General features: G+C 38.0%; 1 protein-coding gene across 12 annotated transcripts in view; it reads right to left on the minus strand.

The window, feature by feature from the left end:
- The window catches only part of tead3b (TEA domain family member 3 b), a 50,216-nt gene that overhangs the window by 11,096 nt on the left and 19,338 nt on the right, over positions 1-19,782 (minus strand). Inside the window, exons 3-9 of one of the 12 annotated variants that reach the window (XM_084129615.1) lie at positions 17,782-18,033; positions 5,505-5,569; positions 5,095-5,157; positions 2,954-2,965; positions 379-507; positions 250-293; positions 107-163 (exon numbers count right to left, since the gene is read on the minus strand). In XM_084129615.1, coding sequence (XP_083985741.1) covers positions 107-163; positions 250-293; positions 379-507; positions 2,954-2,965; positions 5,095-5,157; positions 5,505-5,569; positions 17,782-17,905 — 494 coding nt within the window. In that variant the 5' untranslated portion in view covers positions 17,906-18,033. Of the gene's footprint in view, positions 1-106; positions 164-249; positions 294-378; positions 508-2,953; positions 3,890-5,076; positions 5,158-5,268; positions 5,336-5,504; positions 5,570-17,781; positions 18,034-19,782 lie in introns of those variants that run through there. The other 11 variants (XM_084129614.1, XM_084129617.1, XM_084129620.1 and 8 more) reach the window with 11 other exon arrangements.

Genomic DNA, 19,782 nt, shown 5'->3' on the forward strand with positions numbered 1-19,782 from the left:
GTAACTGGAATCTGAATTATAATCGTTAAATCCTTCACGATTCCCATCTCTAGCAGTGAGGCAGTGCTAGCTAAACATCAGTTCAAGCTCTGTGGAGGGAACTTACGCGTAGCTGGTGCGGCCAAGCCCAGGACTTCTTCCTGGGTTGTGCTTAAGAACCAGCCTGATACATAAAAACGTGATCCATTAAATATGCCAGATACACAAACACACCGAGAAACACAATGTATGAGTTCATGAGTTACTCACTCCTGAGACGGTCCAGGTTGACCCGGGATGGGGGTCGGCCAGAACTGGAAAACAAAACAACGAAAACAATCAAATCACTTCATAATTTGTTGGAATAGTTTTAAGTGGAAGTAAGCATCCGAAGCGTACTCGTGCAGATGGAGGGTAAGGGGACTGTGGAAGAGGAGGAAGAGAGGTCTTGATCAGACTCGGAGACACGATTTGAGCGGAGGAGAGCGCCGCCATGTTCTGGAGAGCCTTGTCTTTGGACGCTTGATCCTGAGGAGACGGAGACCCACGTGAGCAGAATAAACCAGGAGAAAATACAGACAAATTCATGGCAAAAATGACTGTTAATTTTAATGCAAAGCAGCCTGCTGATTTATGACAAAGCAAGATAAAAGCATTAGAAAAAGGGGAAATAATAGGAAATCAGAGAGAACCAAATGATTTGCATTTCCAGTGTTTGCAAGACAGCAAAAGAAATTTTCGGGTGAGTTGATGTTTTAAGGCTTCACTTGTGTTAGGGCTGTCAAATTAAAATGCAAATTTAAAATATTTGGCGAATTTAAAATAAAAATCCACATTCGAAAGATGCCGGTGCATTGTTTATTCAAAACACTGCATAAATAGAGAAGTTCAATGCGGATCTTGGTTACGTCAAAACCATAACCAAACCATTCATACATAAAGCATTTTCTGTGCAGCTTTTCCATTGTTTTCTATGGAAACAGACGCTAGACGGACATCCTTGACCGTTGCACTCAGAGATGCCACGTAAAGTTAAAAGAAGTTCAACTTTTAAAAAACATTGTGGGTTTTTCCCATTCTACTGCATCTCAAAAAAAGTACTTTGTGTGATCGGCGCTTCGTATCTTTGTATTAAGCTATGAATACATAATTGTTTATGCAATTTACAGAATTATATTTTAAACGTCATGCACTTTTTTGTACAGACAGTCATGCTTTCATTTCATTGCTCTGAATAAACAATTTAATGCAATGCATTAATATTTTGCTCATTGCGCCCTCTTGTGGCTTCAGGAGACAAGCCAAAAGCTTTTCCCCCTAACTGAAATTATGCCTTATAAGTTCAAATATAATTTGAATATGTGACCCTGGACCACAAAACCAGTCACAAGTCGCACAGGTATATTTGTGGCAATAGCCAACAATACATTGTATGGGTCAAAATTATCGATTTTTCTTTTATGCCAAAAATCATTAGGATATTAAGTAAAGATCATGTTCCATGAAGATATTTTGTACATTTCCAACCATAAATATATAAAACATTTATTTTTGTGAGTGAATGCAGCACAATCGGCAACATAAATGGACAACTTTAAAGGAGATTTTCTCAATGTTTCGATTTTTTGGCACCCTCAGATTTTCAAATAGTTGTATCTCGGCCACATATTGTTCTATCCTAATAAACCATACATAAATGGAAAGCTTATTTATTCAGCTCTCATATGATGTATAGATCTCAATTTCAAAATTGTGAACCATGTGACTGGTTTTGTGGTCTAGGGTCACATATTAGTAATATTTAGGTATAAAATTCAAATTTAGTTTTTAAGCCATTTTGACAGCCCTATCACATGACATGTTTTCTTTCAGCTGTACACGAAAATCAACACGTATCCTTGCATCTCTGCAGCATAAAGGCGGATTTAGATGGTTAAATGGATGCAAGAAAAAAATCAATACAGTATGCAAACAGACGTCAGAAAGAAGACCAATCACAAGTCAGTATGCAAATATGATGATGCCATTGCTGTTGGTAATATTTTTAGAATGCTGAACATTCTAACAATGCAAGTCCTATAAAAAGTAGGTCTATAAAGTCTATAGAAATTAAAATTATACAGCATATCTAAGGCTGAAACTATCATTAAGCTGTTCAGGTTGAATTAAGCCCAAAAGTTTAATAGTTCAGGTAGTGGTTTAGAACAAACCCTAAGCATAATGTTTAAAGAACATAAATTCAGTGCTGCCCTGCAAACACTATAATCATGTGGCTACTTCGATAATCAGTTATTGTAATTGGATATTGAACATGCAGTTTTTCTATAAGCCTCTCAAAATCATGTGTAACTAGCATCTCTGGTTTTCAATTTTAATGAGAAGGAAAAAAGCACAAGCAATACTGACAGATATCAATTACAGCACAGCCAACAAAGCAACAGAAACAGCCAGGGATACGTCAAACGAACCACTTTCAAGTTTTGTCTTTAAGCTCACAGTCGTTCACCTAAAACATCCCGGTCAAGCTCCTTCATCAAGGATATTAAATTATGCCCCATCAAAAACAAGCCTCACAAATGAAAGCAGAATTTAACTATACGTTTGGCATGAAATTCCTGTTTTCCAAAGGCTGAGCGTGAAGCATGTCACTTTGCATCACAATAAATTAATGAGGATAATAAAAAGACTCGGAAGCATGACCACAATAAGTGGTGGCTCACAATGAAGTTTCTTGAATTTATAGAGCCTGCAGTACATCATAAAACGGAGGGACAACATGGAAACTTCAGAGAGCAAAACGGCCAGGCACATTATTTACACAAGAATTATGAGCAATCTATGCACACCGCAGGGCCGGAGAAGAGGACTTTATAATGGCAGTGCTGAATGTAAGCTGAACCTGTGCAGAACAGCCAAGCAAAGCGAAGCAAAAATCAAGTCAACAATAATTCGCACAATTCAAATCCACACTTACCAAGTTCATGGCCTGAATCAAAAGAAAGAAAGACCATTAGTACAATATTTTGAGAGCAATTTCACTAAACCTATTGTTTCTGACAGAAAATAAAATCTTTGGATGTACGCTAACTACATAATCTAGTCACAGTCAATTCTATTCTAGATATTCTGGGACTATTTTCTTGCACTTAAAATGGTTTGTAAGTGTGATTTTTTTTTAAAAGAGAATATGCGCCTATGAACAGCTTGCACAAAAACCTACCACATACTGCAAGTCCATTTGTTCAATGTTTTCATAATCTACCTGAACAAAAATAAATCTAATAAGCACTCATAATAAAAATACTGTGCATTTCTGAAAAGAATTTACTGCTGTCTTGTAGTTCATGTATAAACTGGCAGGTGGCGCTAAACACTAACATCTAAAATGCAACCAGAATAAAACATGAAAAAGCAGTTGTCAAAAATGCTGCATTGCGATTAATGCAAATTCGTTATATTAATGTTTAGAATTCATTATGTTTGTGAAAATTATGTTTATGCAATTTCACAGAAATTCAATTTAATTTCACACAAAAGAACCTCTAAAAACAACAACAACAACAACAACAAAAACAAAAACAACAACAACAACAAAAACAGTCATTTTGTCGGGATCTTATTCAAACTTTTGTTTTTCCAAATTTATACACAATTTAAAAATAGTAAGTTCTGTAAAACATATATATATATTTTTTTTGCATTAACAGACCTATTCTTTTATATGCCAGGCCAGTTCATTTTAATAAGATATAAAATGAATCACAACAGCCTGATCACAACATAATCTGCACAAAAATAATTTCGGCCGAGCGCTAATCCACAGTACTTGTCGCACGATATATGGACATTTAAAAATGTAAACTCAACAGGTATGAAATATGATCAGTAAGAGGAAAACACTGTTAATGAGAAGATGAGCACTGGACTGCTGCAGGTTAGTGGGGAAATATACTTGTTTTTTTATTCAGAATGCACAGTTGGAAAGAAAATATTTATAGGAACAGTTCAGCAGGTTCAAGATAACTCATGTTAAAGCAGAGAACATAATACATTGTTTTAATGAATTGACAGCCATAAAATGTAGTAATAATCTGCGTTCTCATTTATGTAGGTGTGCTGAACGCTGTTACCAGAAACTCCTGAGAACGCGGAAGTAGTTGTGCAAGTAGTCCATTCTAGTATCTAAATATTCTTAAGAATTAAAAGTTAATTTGTCATTTGAGACTGTGTAGGCCTACTTGCATTATTATGCTGTTATATTATGAACATATATCCACTTGGGATGCACCGATATGAAAATTTTGGCCGATACCGATAATTCGTTACATTTGAAAGCCGATAACCGATATATAGGCCGATAAATCTAAATCCAAATTTGTAATTACTTTTTCAGAGCCTGATTACAAAAACAAAAGTTTCACTATTAAAAGCCATGTCCCAAAACACAATTATAATGTTCTCATTATAATTTTATGAAGCCGATGTCACAGCACATATCTGTATTTTCCTTATTTGAAGTGATTCCAATCATATTTCTAGCAATTTAAAGCCATCATGGTGAACAGTGCGAATCTGAAGAGTCTCAGTTGAAGGAAATAAAACATTATTTATCGGCTTTAATATATCGGACACATTTTTTTATCAGGCCGATAACGATAACATAAAAAATGAGCATATATCGGCCGATACCGATACGGTGGCCGATATATCGTGCATCCCTAATATCCACAAAAAGTGGTTTCATCATGACAGGCCTAGATTTTACAGGTGAAAACTGTGTATTGGTGACAGACACATGGAGTCTGGATGCAAGGAAAGGAAGGTTGAGAAAACAGTGAGCCTCAGGAAAGCCAACAGGCAAAGATCTCAGCCAATCATGCACTTTCAGCCTCTATGACATTCAGCAGCGCCAAACGCAAAGCAATACGCTACTCGACACATGTTTGAGCTTCCGTAGCACTTCTATCTTAGTATTTTCACCAAATACTGATGCAAACACTCGTGTCTCTGGATTTTATTCAGCCAACAGATTCCTGGAACTTATAGCGATCTCTCATTGGTTTGTGCAAAGGCAAATGCCATTAAGCCCCGCCCCACCCGCAGGAAAGCGCATACCTTCAGCTTTGACTGTATCTCGCGAGATTTTCTCCGGGCAAGAACCTGCAAATGGCTAGAAACCTGCAGAACAGAAAAGCCAAAGAGGAAGAAAAGAAAAAGAGGAGGTAGAAGAGGAGAAAGAGAGAGACGCCGTAACCAAAGAGGGAAACGATGCGCCGCTGCGTTTCAAACCTACCTTTATACCTGCTTGATACTCTCGGACTTTCTTCCGTGCTAACACCTGTATGTGACTAGATACCTGAAGAATTTTGAGACAGTTTAACAAAAAACACATGCACAGCCACATCACAACACTATTTCACCTACAACTGAAAACTGTCATTAAATCCCATTGTTGTTAGGCAAACTAATATTTAATGTGATCAGTAGTATATATATAAAGTGCATGTTGCATGAACATTAAATACCTGTTTTCGTGTGCGGGTTTTGCCTGTTCTCAGCTTGATGTATCTGGCAATAAGCTCATTGCGACCTGAGGGGGTGGAAAAAAGTTAAAGTTTCAGTGACCAAAAGGTGGCGACAAAAGCAATGAAAGTGGTGCATATATCTCTCAACAACACTTGCAGACTTCATTACTTTTCTATTTGTGGTTTTCAGTCTCATGAAGTAAAGTTTTTGCCTTTTTATATTAGATTTGCCTTCAAACGATGGGGAAAAAAACAAGCTTCAAATTGGACCATTTTATTACCACTGCACTCAGTCATGTGGTAATAAACGCATTATCTGTAAAACCTTTAACAAGGATAAAAAAAAGTGACCATTCTGTAATGCTCTATATAACATGCATCAAGTAATCAAGCGAACATTATATGTATTAATTCATTGGCTATTAAAGTTTCACAGCATTATTATGCAGGTTAAAAAAACTTAACTAAACCCCGTAAGATTTTTCTAAAAACAACTTAAGATTTGGTTTGAGTTTGCTTAGATTTTGTTTACTGTAAAAGACAAATATATATATATATATATATATATATATATATATATATATATATATATATATATATATATATATATATATATAAAAATTGCAGTGTGAATATATCATGTTCTATATTCACCATTTTTGTGTAATATAATATTGTAATTTAAGCAGAAACCACCAATTTCAATATCACAAAAAACTAATACTAATACTTTAAACAAAAAATTACAAAAAAAAACTCAAGCTTACTGAAGACATGTAAACAGTCAGTGATAAAATAAGAACAAATAAAATAATTACAGGCAATAGGAAAAAAAAAACAAAAAAAACAAACTACAAATAGACCTACCTGAAAAACTTCAAGCGCTAAATAAGAAATGCTACATAAATTGTATAAAGTAATCAAATGTATAAAAAAAACAATGCATGGTCTTCACTCTGTAAATTAAATATACATTTGTTCTTATTAAATTTACAAAAAGTGATTTAGTCAAGAGCAGTGAGAGATTTTTTCTCTCTTTTCTTGCTTGATTAACATGAATGATAGGATTATTAGGCTTCTATCACTTTAAGAGTTCCACAGATCCAATATAGTTACAGATGCGTTTCCTTTCTCAACTGTGTTTCTGTTCACTTAAGACATAAATGACTGTATTTACAAGGATACTTGGAAAGATGGCATTTTGGCACATACAAGTGTGTGTATTTAACACACGTTAAGCGACGAGAATACTTTTTGTGCACAAAAAAAACTTTATTCAACTATCATTTTCTTCTGTGTGTGCCTCTGAGTGAGTTCATGTAGTGTAAATGAATAGTTGAATAAAGTCGTTATTTTTGTTTGTTTTTGCGCACAAAAAGTATTCTCGTTGCTTGATAAACTTAAGGTTGAGCCACTGTAGTCACTTGGACTATTTTAACAATGTTTTTACTAACTTTTCTTGGCTGGCAGATGAAATTACATAGAAGCCTATGAAAGAGTGAGCCAGCTCTCAGATTTAATGAAAAATATCTTAATTTGTGTTCCGAAGATGAACAAAAGTCTTACAGGTTTGGAACAACACGAGGGAGAGTGATTACTGACAGAATTTTCATTTTTGGGTGAACTAACCCTTTAAGTAGTTATTAAGAGAATGCACCAATTGTTTTTTTTACTCTGAGGCGGAAACAGGCTTCCACAGTAGAGAAAGTGCTGCACTGATTTGAGTTTGGTGTCTGTACACCCTTCCCCAGACACACCCTCTCTCTCCCTCGCTCTCTCTGAGCCTCCGCATTCCTCGCATTCCACTGTGCCTGTGACATCTGCCCCACACAACTTGATTTGATGAGGGCAACAGCCTGGAGCATGCGTTCAGAGAGCGAGAGAACGGCCTGAAAAAAAGCGAGGGAGAGAGAGAGAGAGAGAAACAAAGAGCTTTGCTGTCTCTGCCAACAACTGGCAGCTGAAGATCGTCCTACCAAACGGACACCCACACCTGCCACGAACCACCCCTGCAGGAGGCACAGAATAACAGACCCCCTGTGTCCCATATTCTGCTCTCCAAGCTCTGATTCCCTCATCAGGTTTCCTCTCAACCTTTGCTCTTTGAGTGTGTCTGCAAAGGAAGTTCAGGCAAGAGTGTTTCGGTTCCGGAATAACACCTGATAACTTCTTGGGGTGGTGTGGTGTAGTGGTTAAACCTCATAGCTGGTCACTGGAAGGTTGCTGGATCAATCCCTGCAAGGAATGGGCTGTGATCCACTAATCAAACTACAATCAATATCAAACAATATGTATCTTACAGACTTGCCCTCCCTTCAAATGCCTTTCATGCTCTGCTGAGACGGAGCATGAAGAAGAAGCTGTTGAGCAGAGACGACACCTAAGGTGGATCGGAGTCAAGGAGTGTATGGTGCTTTGGCTCCATCCTCAGGGAGCAGGGCATTTTTTGCAAGCCTCAAATCCCATTGAAGCACAGGTGGAAAAATATCTCAAAGGTGGAAAATATCTTGCCACCATAACAGCTATGAAACCAGACAGACGGCATTTCTGCCATTCAGTTGGGCCCTAAATCAAAGCCAAGATATACAAAACTTAATAATAAAACTCATAAATTTAAGTTCTGGCTTGACATTTGGTGCACAAAATGTAGTTTGTTCTCAGATAGACAAGATTCATCAAAAACAACTGTAAATCTCTGTGGCCTCACATCTTTCTTTAGACTTAGGCATAGAAAATATAAAGGTGCAATTCTGTGATATAGTCATCATTACAAGAAAGAGTTACTTTTACCAGAAATAAAGTTGCTATTGGGCGATGATTTGAAATACACCAATAAAAAAAGTTAATGCTCTTAAAGGCATTTCCTACTGGAGAGATGACAAAATAAAAATTCATTCAAAGCAAAACTCATAAAAGTTGTCTCAGTGTAACACACTCATTTCCACCCATTAATGTTGGTGGAATAAAAAAAGAAAGCAAAAATAAGTAGTGGCGGCTCTGCACTTCACATTACACTACAGGCTTTTCAGGCCCGATACTGGCGGCGTTAACAGGGCCGAAGCAGACGGCGTTCCCGAGGCCTCACGTCAGCAGTGGTATTATGAGCGCTGACGTCATTCTCCTCGTGAGTGGGCTTCTTCAGTGGCAGAGCTCAGGCAGATGACTGCATGTAAATGGATAAGGTGTTTACAGTCGCTGGCAAGAGCAGGCTCTCCATGAGGCCGGCACACGCCTTCCTGGACATGGCGAGAGCAAAGAGTGTCAATGACATGCTGGGATACAATTATAACTTGATTTATTAATAAATCCAATTTGTGGAACATCGCATTACTGGCACAATGACTTGTGGAAAGTCATAATTGGCACAATGACTTGCGGCTAGTGGAAATGAATTGCTTAATCAGTAAGACCTCAATAACAAATCAACTCACACTCCAGTTTTCCCCATTTGAAATAAACAACCAAACCTGCGGGCGTATGAGTCAAACATACCATGACTGACAACAGAAAGCAGAACCAAGGTTACCAACATAAGGCCACATGGTTTCAAGGGATTCCCCTCAACAAAAAGAGATATTTTGCATACATTTTCAGAAAATGCTAACAATGTCCTATCATCAATGTCAATATTCCAGAATTTTCTTATCAACCAGCCTCGGCATCTGCAGCATCACACAGTGCAGCGCAATGTCCTTCTGACTTCATAGTGAGTCAGTATATGTTTAGATTTACCGGCATGAGAGGGATAAAGCCTGGATGATGTAATCCCTGACTAAAGAAGAGACTCTGGAGGCTTGGTTGCAAGATTTAGCACACCGTCTATTAGTCTACACACGCAGCTCTGACTAACTAAGACTAATTTGCTCTACAAAAGGCAGAAGCTTTGTTGACATTCACTCACACATGCTTCATAAATGAAGGTTCTCGCATGAAGTCCACAAGAGACGCACTGACGCTCACAGTAAATTCTAATAGACTGGTGTTAACATGCAGCAAGGCTAAAGAAAACCTCTAATAAGCAAAAACAGGAAATGTTCACTTAATTCATTCACTTCAATTTAGATGGAACTATATATATATATACACACTTCATAGGCGAATAATATATAAAAACTTAAAATTTTCCATTTCCATTTCCCTCAACCCAGGCCCTGTCCCAAATGCCAAGCTTGAGACACATCTACACAGGCACCAATTTAGCAAAAGGCCACAAAGTGACCCTTCAGAATGATAAAATGACCAATGGAAAACCCTACAGCAGTGTCCAATCCTACTCCAGGAGAGCCAATGTGGTGCAGAGTTTAGCTTTATCTAGGAATGGACATTTTTTAAAATACTGTATTAGAAAATTTGGGCTCATAAAAAAAAGAATATTCGTTTATTTAAATTAAGTTTAACGAGAAATATGTTTCTTTTAATCTTTGTTTTTGTCATCATTTCTGAACAAGCTTATGATTAGCAAATACACACAAAAAGCTTACATTATATCTTGAGATTTTCTTTTATTTGAAAACATTAAACAATGTGTGTAAACCAAAAAATATACAGAACAAAAGCATAAGCGAAAGGGGAAAAGAACACTAAAGCAGACTGCGCCAGCTGTCGTGCCGAACGTACATATACACCAGCAAAGCAACATATGTAGCAAAATTCAAATAGTATTTTTATTTTTCAAGTAATAATAACTAAAGATCGAATTTTTGACAATTCGTGCACACCACTAGCTTCAACCCAACACACTCGCCCAGACGTTTCCAGTATTCCTGAAGACCTTGATTAGTTAGTGCTGGTGTGTTCAATTAGAATCAGAGCTACTCTACAGGATAGTGGCCCTCCAGAAGCAGGACTGGACATTCCTGCTTTACACTATTGGATCAATAAGTCCATCAAAAGTTTGCCGCAATGCATTCTGTGTCTAACTTTGAACATGGCCAAACCAAAGAATCTTGGATCTAAGATGCTAGCTACTGTTAGATATTTTTGCACTGGGAGCATACCTATGATACAACGCTGTCTAGGTAGGAAGCTCACTGGGGTTTGGAACAGTGCATCGTTTTTTTTGGGTGGCCACACTTAAACTCTATGGAGCAGCAGCCAAGGACTATGACTGATTTACGATCAGTAGAGTCCCTTAGCAGTGACTCAAACCCCGGGAAGGTGGAAACTGCGATCAGATCAGTGTTTCCCGATTGGTTTCTGTGAATGAATCTCCTTAGTAGCCTGTATAAGCGCTGATCCGAGGAAACTGCCTGCAAGGAACGTGCGTGATATGAATTATGTGTCTTCTGAATAAGTCTAGCCAAAAATAAATGTTTTGAATTAAAAACAACTTTGTTTTAGAGTAAGGCACTAGAAATAAGAATGAATCTGATCACAAGAGTTGCGTTTTACATAGGGTTCTCCAAGGAAAGACAACCACAGCCCTAAAAGAACATCAAAATTACTTCGCCAACACTGGTTTGTGTTCAGGACGCTCTGTCAGTTTGCCATGGCTTCTCGCGGTCTGGTTTGTATCGAGGCTTGGCTTGCTAATTCAAACCAGCGCTTGGGTTTTGTCTTGTCTGTTTCTCTGAGGAGAAGAAAGGAGAGCAAACAGTTTGAGGAGGAGGGGACCAACACCAAACACCTGGACCTTCCCAATTCCAGCCAAACTTGAGCGTCCATCTGCCATTACGAATACACAACTGAAAAAGAGACTCAAGACAAGAGTTTACCAACTGGATTTGGTAACTTTCGCAATTTAACAACTTGAAGCAACAGATTTGCTGGTTATGTCCTGTTAACTTTTGGATACAGCTGTTTTATAATCCGTGAAACAATAGAGCTACGCTAATAAAGCAGACTGCTTTAAACTTGCCTTGACTAATTAGCAGTTTTAGACTAGAAACAGGTAGCTATCTATAGTTTAAAGGAAGATTATCTTCGAACTGTTGCTCCACCATAACAGAAAATTGACAGTAGAAATTTAATCAAATGACCGATGTCGAGACTGCATCACATACCTGTACTGTGATATTAGACATTTTAGAACGCAACAATCAAGATTACATCTCTATAAATTAGGGATGGGACGATTACCGGTTTCACTATAAACCATGATAAAATGTACTGACGGTTAGTAATATCGTTTAAAATTAGGGCTGTACTCAACCAAAGAAAATCTTGGTCGACTGAAGTCCTGAAATTTTCGACTAAAAATCGACTAAAAATGACGTTGGAAAAAAAAAAAACCTTAAATTAATTAGATGCACACTGTGCGCAGTACTTGGTAGCCTTGTTGTCCGCCTAAATGAATTATAAATAAACATAAACAACTAGTAGGCTAATTGCAGTATATTAAATCGTTTTTGACCTAATTATTTTGCACTGAAATGAGTCTGACACTTGAGTCTGTCAGCTCTGACAGCGCTGCATCACGTGCACCTGCGCAATATCATAGCTATGATTTCCGAAAATAGTACCATGTTGTCAACTATCATCACAAGAACTGTTGAGGAATATGCAACATAATTTAGACAATTATTTTTGTCATATGTTATAATAATAAGTTATAACTGTCAGACACTATCATTTCACGTGCATGTCCTCGCACCGAGCGAGGCTGAACATGAGCTCAGCTTCGCAGCTGAGACACGAATAGACTATTAACTTAAAGCTTTTACTCTTAATAAACACAAAAGGCACGTCCACTTTAATAAAAAAATAATATTTATTAAACAAACCAGATCAAGAGCAGAAACGAAATAAAGTGCATAACTGAAAAATAAAGCATCCTAGGCTCAAAACTAACACAACCAACAGCACAGCGCAATTGCGCATTAGGCTCCAAATAAAAAATTAAAAAGTTAGGTTTTCACACTAAAACATTGAAATCATGCAAATTCTGATATGTTCATATAGCCTACTCAAAACACACAGGGCAAGCTAAGGCAGACAAGTGAGCTTACCACTTTTAGATGATAATTGTCGTCGAGCTGTGGAAAACTTGCTTGCAAACTTTGCATTCAACCTTTTTCCTGTTATCAATTTTAACAAAATGCTGCCACACTGTCGATTTCTTTGTTGTTGACATGTTAGAAGAGGACTGACTATTAAACGCTCTCACAATTAAATAAATAATATTCAGCATCAAACCTTCTATGCTCGACGCTCTCTCTTGGGTTGGGCTAATCCAAAAAAGGTGAAAACAAAGGGGGTGTTTTGAAGATAGACTGTTACAGTGAAACAAGGGTACTCTGAAAACACCCCCATTAGCAGTTAGTGCTTTCCACCTGATGAAATGAGCGCGCCTCAGCGCGGCAAAACTGATGAAATAAACGCGGCAGAAAATCGACCAATCAGAATTTTGGTCGAACCAGAACGTATCGACCAATTAATCGACTAATCGACTAGGACAGTACAGCCCTATTTAAAATTTAATTATCATTAAAACCGTGTTTGATTATCGCGATTTTAGATCCTGTTCAGCCAGCAACAGTCTGACGCAGGCGCAGCGCGCAATGTTATTTTTTTTATTCAAGAAGGAATTGCGGAAGGCAGTGACCGTGCTCGGGAGTGTGGTCATATTCTGGCTTTAACAAAAGTCCTGAGGGAAACTTAATCGAGGATGGTCACCCTGTCAGCAGAACATGCACAAGAAAAAGTCGCTACAATGGGGGGAAACTTCAGAGTCATCTGCCGAGTCGTCTTGTGTGACCATCACCGACTGTTGTATAACGAACGCAAGGCAAGTTAACTTTGACCTCAATACCAAACCTACGTCTGGGAAATAATTGGGCATAAAATGTTGTTTTAAGTTGAACTATTTTATATCAATCACTTGAAATAAACGTGAAGCTTCCGCAAAGAAAAGTTTGCAGCAAGTGGCTTTGAGCCAAAGACGAACGAACAAGTTCAAACAAGACTATTAAGAGTGACATTTAAGGGATAATAATTTATATTCATTATACACTTATTACACTTTTTTTTTTACCACATAATTACGGGGACATTGAATTAAGATTAATGTTTTAAATCTTACCCGTTTATAAATCCATTATGTACAGCGTACAAAACAATCGTTCAGACAAGATGATCACAACATTATCAAACTCTGGAAACAATAAATCAACTCTGATTTAATTTTCAATACAATTAAAAACGGAGACGCAAGACGGCAAGTTGTATTTGAATGAAACGAGAGAGCGCGTCCGTTGCGATACATGGTGTAACGTCTGTCAGAGAGTTTGAAGACAGTGCAAATGAACTGGTAGTTCCACAAGACTTTTATAGATGTTTTCTCTCAGTTAAGCACACTCTTCACATACATGTCGAAGAGCGAATGTTAAAAGGGAAAAGAAAACACTCTAAAACACGCTACAAATCAAAGTGGAAGTAAACACATTATAATAAAACAACGGTCAGCAGTAGAGCGGTCATCTTACTCTTTGCGCGATCAATCTCACTCTCCCTGTGCGTGCACGCTCACATAAAAACAGCATGCATATAATAACGTACGCCATAGAAGTTATCTTAAAGGCACATCAACATTCATGTCATGAACACTACTTAACACTAGGTGGCCGTTACAATGGATGTGCGCGGTGTTATAATGCGTTGCTATTGACGACCGTCATTATAAGGAAGGAAATGCTTTAAAAAGTGCATAGAGCCATAGATATCATATATAAAGGCTAGATGTCTCATGCGCGCTGCTGGCCAATGGAGGTCGACGTCCGCACGTGGCGGCCATCTTGCCACAGTGTGCTCGCTCACTCGTTTAATGGTGCATGTACTTTTAAATAACCATAACTTGCTCAATTTTCTACCGATTTTCAAACAGTTTGGTTTGTTATAAACGTCAGAGATGTAGTTATGACACTGCATACATATGAATAATTATAACATACATGTTCAAGCATTCTGAATTATAGCCACGTTAATAACGTTTGTAAGAAACCAAATCGTTTGTAAATCCGTCAAGATTTCAGCGAGATAAGAGGATGTGTGTGCATGCTGATCACTCACCTTAATTCACAGCTTCACTGTGACAAGATGGCCGAAAGGTGATGCCGGAAGTGACTGCGCCATAAGACATCTAGCGTTTATATATGATATCTATGCATAGAGCTGCTTGTTTTATTTGTTGTTTGTTGATTTTCAAATATAAAACTTGTTGAAATGTCTTCAGAGTGAGCATCAACTCTTTTTGAACACTTCCATCTCGTTTTAACAAAACCGTGATAATATTGATAATCGCGATAATTTCGGTCACTGTAATCGTGATATTAAATTTTCATACCGTCCCATCCCTAATATAAATGTTTGCTTTCACATACTTGAACAAATTCTTGTCCTCAGTCTAATGAGAGTAATGCTTTAACACTGGAAATACTACTTTGCACCTGGAGTTATTAAAGTGCTCTGCCTCGGGGGAAGACCTACCTTGTTTAGGAGGAAGAACTAGTAGAAAAAAGAGGAGTACAAGAAAATGGAGGAGGTGTGGTGAGTGAGATCTTGTGGGGGGAAAAAACCTTGATTGAGCAAGACAAACAGAGCTGGTTTTGCCACTTTTTCAACTGGGTGAGAGGGAGGCAGAAGGAAAATAAACGACAACTCTCTTACAGGCCTGAAAAAAAAGAGTTGCTAATGATCGGATATGACAAATAAAAACAGTTTGAGGGTGAACAGGGAATTGAAAAAGACAAAAACGAGGGGAGGGGGCATTCAAGCAAGCAGTGACAAAGAACCAACAGAAAGAGTAATATGTTCTTGAGAAACCTGTCTGTTGCCGGGCCTGTAGTCCACAGCACTACTCCAGGACAAGTGCGGGCCTGTTTTATCTGCTCTGAAAAAACACAACTGCTGGCTAAGACATGCACGTATGTGTGTTTGTGCGGTGCGTGGGTGGCTGTATTAGTGAACGAGAACCTCAGTTTATCGAACAAAACTGAACACCCACATCATAGTATGAAGCCATTGACGGGTGATAGTGAATGACTACTAGACATTGAGCATGACTGAATACAAGATTATGCAAGCGAGCAGATGGCGTAAGAACGAGAGACACTTTACGATGCTTTATGAAACAGTGGAAATGGTTCATGCATGCATGGATTTGGCTGGTGGCATGTGCAACGGGATCCTCAAGTGGATCGTACATGCAGATAGAAGTGTGTCGGATATCACAACCCAGCTCTATCTGCACATTATCTCCCGCCCTCTTATCTTTTTTCTAGTTTCCATCCCTCCTTTGATGCCTAGAAACACTTGTCTTACAGCCATTAAATGTGCAAAAACATCTCCATCAGAAAACCTGTACTGCAGTGATACAATCTCGGCCATTGAACACTCATCTCAGTCATCTCCATGAGTGACTTTTTTCAGTTCATAAATACAACCTAAAGTTCCTTCAAAATACTACTTGGGCGGCACAAATTACAAAGCTAATAATTACATAACTCGGATCACATAAAAACAAACAAGGACTTTACAACAGGCATTACCCAGTACAACAGGTAAGAGCAAAAACTGACAAAGTTAACACTGGCAGTGTTTCATTTTAAATGAGCATTTATGATTTGAGGCGACATGAGCAAAAGAGACCAGGGCTGCAACAATAAATCGAAAAAAATCGCTAATAATATGTATATCATGGCTTATGTTCTTACATTTATTGAATTTACATTGAATTTAAATGACAATGTTGGGCCGGATGTGGAATATTATGTTATTGTCAATAAAAGACTTAATAAAAATATTTTTATCCAATCAGACAAGCTAACCGGTTATCAAAATAAACGTTAGATGCAGCCCTAAAAGAGACCACAAAGAACTAAAGTTCAAATTCATCGTGGCACGATGTGCCGAATACCAATAGGAGCGCGCTGGATACAGTGGTCGAGTAGGAACAACTACTAGTATATCAGGATTATCGACTTTCAACAATTCCAATGAATTCAATTCAAACATAATTAAATTTAAAAGTTTACATGTTTGCATACAATTTGTTATTTGAGTGTTGATCATTATATTTAAAAACTAATACCAACTGAATTTAGGCTAATAGTTTTGGCTATGTTAACCTTTAATATTATAGTAATGTGCAAGTAAGGGCTCCCTACATAGTTTACAGCATAAGTAGATCATTTTTTTTATCTTTAAGAAACTTTAAATTATAATTCAATTCCTTTAAAGACAGAGACATAATTTGTTCAGTAAACCACTGTTAAAAAAAACAATTTCATGTTTAGTTTTCTCCCCCCCGGCTGTACCGTACCGAACCGTCAGCTTTGTGTATCGTTACACCTCTACTATAAAGTGAAGAATTTTGTGCATGTCGCTACATCGCAACTTCCCTTCAGCACATTAATGCATTGTAGGGATGCACCGAATGTTCGGAAACCGAACTTATTCGGCCGAAAATAGCAAAAAGTATAAGTAATAAGTAAAAAGACCGAATAAATTTTGCCGAACAATGACGTTTTTGATGACACGATCAGCGTAGAGTGAGAGGCGCGTGCTTTATAAATGCAGCAAACATGTCGGCGGTGTGGAGAAATGATCCAGTCCGAGTTGGATTTGGGAAAGCCGCTTAGGTGATGGAGACGGTCAGGTGATGCACAGCGCAGGAGATGAAAACAGCGCAGAGAGAAAACAGGCTCGTACTACAGATGAGCCGCGCACCGTCTCGCTGTCTGACATGTTCGATGAGATCCTCCAAGAGAAGAACCCATTTGCAAGAATAAAGCTCAACAGTTAGATGGTTATCTGTCAGAAGTCCCCACCCCCAGGAGCAATAACCCTCTCGAATTTTGTTATTCATTTGTTGTGGGTTCATTTTTTGCACTTCTCAATGCACTTTTTGTTGTTTTAGGCATACAGAGTTACATTCTTTCAGCAGTCAGTTATAGGCCTAACATAGGCTATTCAAGAAGGGGGGCTTCAAAGATGGCCAAATAATTTTTTTTTTACTTTATTTTACTTATTTATTTATTCTAAGCTATATTGTGCTTTGTTTGTATAATATCTGCTGCTGGAATGTTAAAAAAATGTTCAGTGTTAAATAAATATTTTCGTAATTAGATTTTTTTTTCTCTGAAAAGCAAGACAAAATAGTAAAAAGCACAATTTTACTATTTAATTAACGCAATGGTTAAAAAATTGTCAAAATAAATGAAAAAAAAAAAGCGAAACATGGGTATGGTATTCGACCTTCAGCCAAGCGTTTTATTATTATTCAGTTTCGGCTTCGGCCAAGAATTTCGGTGCATCCCTAATGCATTGCAAGCTCACTTACCGTACATCTTTCCCTCGTCCGACAGGATAATCTTGCGGCGTCCGCAGGGCGGATATATAGCCAGTGCCTCCTGAAAACTCTGCTCGATGTCGGGGCTCCACACACCCTCGGCGTCTCCGTCCATGGCCTTGTCCAGCTCATCACCCCCATCCTCCAGCCCCTGCTCCGGGCTGCCGTTGGCACTCCACTTGTTGGACGCAATGGTGCCGGCTCCTACCGGGCCCTTCCACGAGCCCCCACGCTACACAAGTACTGGTGAGAAAGAAACAAGGAAAGAGAGAAAGGGATTGTTACTTCATTGTGGGCATAAAGATTAAGCAATTATGCAGAGAAAACCGCTCTCTTTAGTCGTGCAATTTTCAACACCTTTAAAGCTTGATGAACTGATGAAGACAACAGCAGCTGTGACTCTTATTACCATTTCCTCTCCTCAAAGGCTCCCAAAATGACAAATGAATTTTTAAACATTATATAAAGCCCCATTTAAAAGGATTAGATAATTAGGACTAGCCTGCAAAAATGCTTGTGGTCGGGAGCGCGCGGTTCAGTGTGGCTGTCTAAATGTCTGAAAATGGTTAAAGGATCTTAAGCGTTTTTCAGGCTGCCTCTTTTTCGCATGGTATTGTTCATGAGGATCGGGTCCCGAGAGTCACTTGTGTGCCCACATATTTCATTCTTTTATTTCACTTTCTGCTGATGTTGACAAAAAAACGCGGCTTGGGTAAATACGGCCGACTCCGATTGAGACCTTCCTTAGGGGATATTCATACGCTCTGGTTACACGCACGCTGAAAGTATAAGCTTGACTTGGCAGCCCGAAGACACAGAATGAGCAAAACAACGGAGCGGAGAGCGTTGGAATAAGTGAGTGGTCTAATTACTTTTCGAGATTGCAGACCTACAAAGCGCAATCTAATGCTGCAGGACAATGAGCGATACATTTCTAAATCTCATTTGCCTCTTAGACGACAAGCAACAATGTTCATGAAGTGCAATCTGGACGGTTGTAGTCACTGGATGTTCCACAGAAGTTACAGAATGTCTAATCCTGCAGAAGAGCCAACATTTGGTGCAATTAGGCATCAGTTTCCAAAAAAGTCCAAACTGAATTATAAAAGACTATGATCTGGGATTCAAGCAAAATAAGCTTTGAATGCACTTGTTAAACTTGCCGTCAAAATACTATGTTTTTGTGGGCGGTTTCCAGGGTGTTGCTATGCGGTTGCTAAGATGATCTGAGACTTTTTGTGCATTGCTAGGTCAAAAGTGCCCACTCCCAAGTATCTATGCCTTAATGCTTTTTCTCATTGCATTAACATTCATTTTGTACCTGGACAGTATTTGCATTTTTTTTTTTTTTTAGCAGGACTGAATTGATTCCTTCATTCCAAAGCATCTCCAGTGTGATCAAAAAGAGATTCAAAATGCAAATCACTACTTGCATGTCACATGAAATAATGCATTAACAGAAACATTTCCATTAATTACCGAAATGTAAAAAACAGTGGAAATTTTTTTTTTTCTTTGAGAATCCCTCAATATAGGAAGTTAATGAGTATTAGAAGTTTTTAAAGCACTCTCTTTGGGAAGAAAATTAAGAGAAAAGATATTGCAAATGCAACTCAGTGAAGTAATTGAATACTCAGATATTGATAGTTAAATAGTAGGGCTGGGCAAAAACATTTTTTTTTTCAACTAATCATTTTTGAAAACGTTGTCGATTCAAAATCGATTCTCAAAAGCCACAAATAGATTTCTTTCCATATTTATTTATCTATCACCCAAAAGCCAGTATTAGTTTTTCTTCACTGTTCATAGGCTTGCAGCCTCCATGTTACAGCGAATGCTGTGAGATTTTATATTTGTTTTATCTTAAACATAAAAAGATCCTGTTTTCCTGTCCAATTTTCAGCATCAGTTTTTCATCTTGCATCAAAATCCTGACTATTCATTGTATGTATCTGAAATATAGAGTTGGGTTCTGTTTTAATGTACCCAAGT

This window comes from Abramis brama, assembly GCF_963993115.1.
Source record: "Abramis brama genome assembly, chromosome: 11".
NCBI classification, from domain to species: Eukaryota; Metazoa; Chordata; class Actinopteri; order Cypriniformes; family Leuciscidae; genus Abramis; species Abramis brama.